Source organism: Penaeus japonicus, unplaced genomic scaffold, assembly GCF_977035675.1.
Source record: "Penaeus japonicus unplaced genomic scaffold, GWHDUDI00000001_assembly GWHDUDI00000026, whole genome shotgun sequence".
NCBI lineage: Eukaryota > Metazoa > Arthropoda > Malacostraca > Decapoda > Penaeidae > Penaeus > Penaeus japonicus.
In genome coordinates, this window is record NW_028234428.1 from 875,718 (window position 1) to 883,217 (window position 7,500).

At 50.3% G+C, this 7,500-nt stretch overlaps 1 protein-coding gene across 5 annotated transcripts in view; it reads left to right on the forward strand.

Moving 5' to 3' along the window:
- Positions 1–7,500, forward strand: part of LOC122261893 (uncharacterized) — a 49,310-nt gene that overhangs the window by 1,357 nt on the left and 40,453 nt on the right. For all 5 annotated transcript variants that reach the window (XM_086551889.1, XM_086551885.1, XM_086551886.1 and 2 more), the window contains exon 2: positions 2,654–2,764. In XM_086551889.1, coding sequence (XP_086408015.1) covers positions 2,669–2,764 — 96 coding nt within the window. In that variant the 5' untranslated portion in view covers positions 2,654–2,668. The remainder of the gene's footprint in view (positions 1–2,653; positions 2,765–7,500) is intronic.

A 7,500-nucleotide genomic window follows, 5' to 3' on the forward strand; every position in this document is an offset into this window, starting at 1 on the left:
ACTCCTCTTGCCACTCTTTCCTCTACCATCACCTCACTACATAACCCCCTCTCTCCTTTAACCCTCTCTCGTCCCGTCTCCTCACCTGAGAGATCCCCTAAACACGTTCTCACCACTCCGACCCTGAATCCCTCTCGTCTCCTCTCCTCCTTCTCCCTCCTTCCCGCATCTTATCCTCTTTCCTCTCTTTTCTCTTTTTCTCTTTTTCCTCTCTCTATCCTCTCTCTTTCCTTTCTCTTCACTCTCTCTCCTCTCTCTCCTCTCTCTCCACTCCCTCCTCTCTCTCCTCTCTTCCCCTCTCCTCTGGCGGACGGTCTCCGTCTCTCCCCTCTCCCCTCTCCCCTCTCTCCTCCTCCCTTCTCGACCTCCGTCTCAACCTCTCTTCTCCTCTCTCCCCTCCATCCACTCGCTCTCCTTCTCTCTTCCTATCTTCCCGTTCATCGTCTCCTCTCCATCCTGCGCCCTCCGTCCCTCACATCTCTGTCTCTCTCCTCTCTCTACTCCTCCTCTCTTCTCCTCTCTCTCCTCTCTGACATCACCTTCTCGCTTCTCCACTTCTCTTTCTCCGAACTCAACATCTCTCTTCTCTCTCATTTCTCTCTTGTCGACATGAGAATCTCACTCACTCCCTCTCCTCTCCATCTCTCCCTCCTCTCGCCTCACCTCTCTCCCTCTCTCTCTGAACTCTCCCTCCTCATCTCCCTCCCTAACGACCCTCTCTCCTCCCTCTCTCCATCCCTCTCTCTCATCGTCTCATCCTCTCTCCCTCTCTTCTTCCCTCTCTCCTCTCTCTCCCTATCCTCTCTCCACCCTCTCACGTCCTCGACTCATCTCTTTCTCGCTCTCCCTCTCCTCTCGCTACTCTCCGTCACTCTCTCCCCTCTCTCTCACCTCTCTCTCTTCTCTTCTCCATCTCTCTCTCTCTCCCATCTTTCTCTCCTTACTCCACTCTTCCTCTTCTCTCTACTCTCTCTTCTCTCCTCCTTCTCACTCATCGTCTCTCTCTTCTCTCCTCTCCTCCAATGCTCTCGCTCATCTCAATCACCTTCTCCTCCTCTCTATCTCCCTCTCTCCTCTCCTCTCTCCTCCTCTCTCTCACTCGTCACTCTCCACGCTCCCCCTCACCTCCATCCCTCCTCCCTAACCTTCCCTCCCCTCCTCTTCCCTTTTCCCTCCTTCTTCTCTCTCGTCCCCTCTCTCTCTCTCCTCTTATCCCTTCTCGTCTCACCTCTCTCTCTCCTCTCTTCTCATCTCATCTCACTCTCTCTCTCTCTCTCTCCTCTCTTCCCCTCTCCTCTCCTCTCCTCTCCCTCTCTCTCTCCGCTCTCTCTCCCTTTCTCTCCTTATCTTTCTCTCTCTCTCTCTCTCTCTCCTGTCTCTCACCTCCCCTGTCTTTCTCTCTCTCTACTCCTCTCTCTCTCTCACTCGCTCTCCTCTCTCTCTCTTCCTCATTCTACATCTCACTCTCTCTCCCTCACCCTCACCCTCCCTCCCTCACTCCCTTCCCTCCCTCCTCCCGGCGTGGTGCTCACCTCATCCCTCCTTCCTCTTTCCTCCTTCCCCCTCCTCGCCCTCTCCCCGCTCTTCTCCCACCCCCCTCCCCCCTCCCTCTCCCTATCTTCTCTCCCCCCACCCTCTCTCTCCATCTCTCCTCTCCCGCTCTCTCTCTCTCTCGTCTCACCTCTCTCTCGGTCCTCTCTCTCCGCTCTCTCTTCTCCTCTCTCTCTCTCTCTCCTCTCTCTCTCTCTTCCACTCTCCTGCCCTCGCTCTCTCATCTTCACTCTCTCGGATCATCTCTCTTTCTTTCACCATCGCCCCTCCCACTCTCTCCTCCTCTCCGTTCTCTTCTCTTCCACTCACTCGTCTCTCGTCGTCTCTCTTCTCCTCTCCTCTCCTCTCGCTCCTTCTCTCCTCGCCTCCTCTTCTCTACTCTCCTCTCTCTGCAAGCCTCTCTTTCCCCTCTTTTCTTCTTCTCCCACGTTCTCTTCTCTCTCTTCTCTCTCTCTCTCTCCGCTCCTCGTCTCCTCACACCTCTCTCTCTTCTCTCCTCCTCCTCTCTCTCTCGTACTCTCCTCTCTCGTCTTCTCTCCTATCTCTCTCTCTCGAGATTCCCCTCTCCTCTTCTCTCTTTCTCTTCTCCCTCACTCTCTCTCTCTCCTCTCCTCCCTCCCTACTCCCTCCCCCCCTTCCCCCTGCCCTCCTCCTCTCCCACCCTCCTGCCCTCCCTCCCTCCCTCCCACCCCGTCTCCCTCCCTTTCCCTCCCTCCCTTTCACAACCCCTCCCACCCCCCTCTCTCCTCTCCTCTCTCTCTCCTCCATCCTCAACTCTCTACTCCTCACTCTCCTCCTCTTCTCTCTCCTCTCCCTCCTCTCGTCTCTCTCTCTCGTCTCTCTCATCCTCCTCTCTCTCTCTTTCTCTTTCTCTCTCCCTCTTCCTCTCCCTCTCCCTCTCCCTCTCCCTCTCCCTCTCCCTCTCCCTCTCTCTCTCTCTCTCTCTCTCTCTCTCCATTCTACCTTCCTTTCAGAAATGTCTCTCTGCTTAAAGCCTCCCATGTAATTCCTCCTTCCGTGGCGCTGAATCCTCTGACTTTTCTTTTCTGAAGCCCCTTTCTCTGAGATCTTCTCTTCCTCTCACCGACCTCCTCCCGCACAGATCACCTGCCTTGACATGCCCTCGAAGGACCTGGACCTGCGGTCGATGACCCTCGGGAACGCGACTGTGATCTGGGAGCAGAACAGCGCCCGCTTCCTGTGCTATCCTACGGTAGGTCCTTCGCCACAGGACGCTTCGGCTCTCGTGCTCGCTTTCGTACTCCTTATGTACATATATATATATATATTATATATTATATATATAATATATTTATATATTAATATATATATATATATATATATTAGCATATATATATATTTCAATATATATATAGTTCTATATAATATATATGTATATATAATAAATATATATATGTATATATATATATATGTATATATATATATATTTCTATATATATATATTTCTCTATATATATATATTTCTATATATATATATTTCTATATATCTATATATTTCTATATAGAATAATATATATTATATATATAGTCTAGTCAATATCTCTCTAGTTCTATATATCATGGAATCTAGATATGTATAACACTTTATAACTACTAGTTGTATCTATAACATACTGTCTCGACGTCTAAAACAAATGACCATATCAACTCACACACACACACTCGACACACAAATGACACACTATCTCAAATACACACAATAAATACGTCACACGAAAAACCACTCACGCACTCACGCAAATACACACACCGGTCGCACACCCACTCACGACACAAACACAACACACAGCACATAAAACAAATACTCACACACACACAACTAATACACCACACACACCGAATACCACACACACACAATACACTCACACACACGACACTCAAATACACACATTCACACCCAAACACACTGCCACAACGACACCAAATACACTCGACACAGCACACACACGTGGTGGGTGCGCCGGGCAGAGCACACACACAAATACGACAGCCCACACACACTAAAGTAACACATTACACACACAACACACCACACTCTAAGACACACATACACACACACACACACGGACTTACTCACACACACTAACAACACACAGAATGACGACACAAGGATCACCACAAACTAACACGACACACACACAAATACACTACACACCCACAACGGTCACACCCACACACACGAGAATACACAACACACACACACAAATACAAGCACACACACGCCACAAATTCACTCACACACACCACAATACACACACACACACCGAAACACACACACACACCACGACACTCACGACACACACACACACACACACACACAGGAGATAGATGATATATATATACACGACACAAGATACGACGCACACGAATAACACACGGACACCCGTAAAATACGCACTCACACAAACACACTACTACACACACACAGCCACACGACACACAACACAGCAAACCCACTCCGTCCACCCACACACCGGGCGGGAGCACACACCACACGACACACACTCCGGGACCACTCACACTCCGTACACACACGACACACACATCATACACACACAAACACACACACACACGACGACGGACACAAAGCCCAAGAACAGCACACTACACACCCGAGACAATCACAACCACACACACAGCCGCACAAACACACTAACTCGACCCAAACAACACACACGACACACACCAACACACACACACGACTCACACTCAAACCCGACACATATATATATATATATACACACTACAGCCACACACACACCGCTCACACTCACAAGCACTCACACACGACACTAACCAACACATATACCACACTCTCAACACACACGTCACACACACACACACACACACACACGACACACACACAGCACACCGACACTGATAGAGAGATTGAGAGATAGATAGTTAGAGTGTGTTGATAGAGATTAACGAACCCACATACTACGACACATGACACGGCGCCCCATATACACATACCCCTAACCCACCCTCATACCCCCCCTACACGCAACCAGACTCACCCACTAGCCTCCTCCTGTCGCCCCCCGCCATGTGCTCCCCCGCCAGCGCTGCCCCTTCTCCACCGTGGCGGCCCGAGAACGTACGGCGCCGGACGGAGATCGATCCAGGGCGATGAACCGCAATAGCCGCCCATCTGAGACAGCCGGAGCGAAGGCGAAAACATTTCAAGGGCGGACGGAAGTGTTCTCGCGAGAGGGGGCGAGTAAAGTGCCGAGTTGTACTAGCAGGAGGGGGGGAGGGGGGGCGAGGGGGGGGGGGGGCGAGGAGGAAAGGGGAGGGGGGGGGGGGGGGCGAGGAGGAAAGGGGATTAGATAAAATAGAGAAGAGAGAATGGGGGAATAAGAGGAAAGAAGAGAGGAAGCACGCTAAAGTGGAAAGGGAAAGAGTGGAGATAAACAGGTTTAGAATGGTAGGGTGAGGCTTATGCATATATTAGTAGAAGGGGAGTTTAGAATAGGAGGGGAGGATGAAGGAGAGGTAGAGGTTGAGGGAACAGGGAAGGAGAAGGAGGGGAGGATGATGTAAGAAGAGGGAGGAAGGAGAGAAGGAGATTCGACGAGAATGATCCGAGCTTCTTGTTCCTGTCTGGTCATTGCGTCATCATGAGTGCAGGATGAAGAAGGTTTAAATCAGCCGGGAAACTTTGACGATGACTGTCATTGTGCAGTGTATGCTTAGTTGTTAGAATCTTGTTAGAATCTCTCTGCGTTTTTTCATCTCTGTTATGATATGCTACAAGGAAAGAATACAAGATAAAAAGCTTTTAGTGCCTCGTGTTTCGCATGACGTATTCTTTCCAGGACTTGAGTATTAATGACGGTGGTAAATACACGTCCTTCTTGAAAACAAAGCTCATTTGTGTATATTTTCCGAACATTAAAAAAAATGTTTATTTAATGAAAAGATTAGAAATCGCAAAGAGTTTACACGAACTTGCAGGTACCTAAAACATTCTCGATATCCACTAATAATACCCTTACAGTGTGTATTCTCAATACCCCCTCCCCCCTCTTCTTCACATCATGCAACACCCCTTCCCCCCACGTATCACCCCCACCCCTCTTATCGGGGAGTGTGCGGGCACTCTCCCCCCCCCCCCCCCCACCACCGGAGAAGAGAGTGTGCAAGGAGCTGAGCGTGGGGGGGGGGGGGGGGTGGGGGGGGTGGGGGGGGGGGGGGGGGGCGATGCAGTCGAGGAGAAGTAGATGATGCAAGAAGCAGCATCGGTGAGGGCAAAGGGACGTTAGGTTCATTACCCGGATGTCTTCTCGATCCGAGAGTCGGACGCGCATGCTCGGTCTGGGGCACGGGAAGGGTGCCTGCCATTTCATTCTTTTTCGAATTTAAGGAAGTAAGTTCGGAATTGTCTTAGGGACAAAAGGTATTCCACCTTCCCTAAATGCCTTTATTTTCTTGTCGAATGGCTTTCGTTGCTAAGGGACGATAACGGTAAAAGGTCCGGGGGGACAACGTCTCTTTTTTGCTGTCGGGCGCTTGATAAACAGCTGTTGGAAAGAAAATGTGGGACGAATTTCATCGTGATAAGCGCGTCTACTCTATCCCCCCTTTTCTCGCTTCACTATCTTTTCTCTGTCCTTTTCATTAGGCTCTCTATTTCTTCTTTCTCTGTCCTTCTTCATTAGGCTCTCTCTATTTCTCTCTCTCTCTCTCTCTCTCTCTCTCTCTCTCTCTCTCTCTCTCTCTCTCTCTCTCTCTCTCTCTCTCTCTCTCTCTCTCTCTCTCTCTCTCTCTCTCTCTCTCTCTCTCTCTCTCTATCTGCCCCCTCTCTCTCTCTATCTGCCCCCTCTCTCTCTCTATCTGCCCCCTCTCTCTCTTTTTCTCCCTGCTCTCTCTCTCTTTCTCTTTCTCCCTGCTCTCTCTCTCTTTCTCTTTCTCCCTTCTCTCTCTCTCTCTCTCTCTCTCTCTCTCTCTCTCTCTCTCTCTCTCTCTTCTTTCCTCTCTCTCTCTTCTTTCTTCTCTCTTTCTCTCTCTCTTCTTTCTTCTCTCTCTCTTTTTTATTACTCTCTTCTCTGTCTTTCTTCTTCTCTCTTCTCTCTTTTCTCTTCTCTCTCTCTCTCTCTCTCTCTCTCTCTCTCTCTCTCTCTCTCTCTCTCTCTCTCTCTCTTTCTCTCTCTCTTCTTTTCTCTCTCTCTTCCTTTCTCTCTCTCCTCCTTTCTCTCTCTCTCTCTCTCTCTCTCTCTCTCTCTCTCTCTCTCTCTCTCTCTCTCTCTCTCTCTCTCCCTCTCTCTCTCTCTCTCTCTCTCTCTCTCTCCCTCTCTCCCTCTCTCTCTCTCTCTCTCCGCCTCGATGAACACGTGTCCCAGTTACATTTGAAGCTGTGAGAGCGGCTAGTGTCCCGTGTCACTGCTTTCTACTGGTATTAAATCGCTTTGGAAAACGACTTCCGTGCCTGCCCCAGCTATTGGGTGGGAGGCTAAATCAAATGATACCGCTATAAAACATACAAATTGCACACATCCACAAGCTTCACCATTGCAGCGTCATGTGAAATAGAGGAATTCTCATTCTTTCAAAAGTGGCAACGTTGGCAATGTGGCTCTTAAGCACCAGGACGCACTGGGTCTGGGAGCAGTTGGAGGTGGGACTGCACTTACAAGGCGGCCGTAACGTCGAGACCCAAATCCTGTCTTTCCATCTCCCGCATTCCTTGGCAGTCGTCTTCAGACTGACCAGGTGTGTGGTTCCTTCCCAAAATGGCCCTCTGAATTCGGCCTTCGGGTCCCCTGCTGCGGAGAAATGACGAGACGGAGACGCCTCCTGGGCTCTGGCAACAAGCCGTTCGGGGAGGCAGTAGGTGTCGTCAGGCCTAGACGCCGGGGCTCGTGGCTCCTCGACCTGCCTCTGAGACATCCAAGAGGCGACATTGGATAGGCGGGTCTTCCGGCC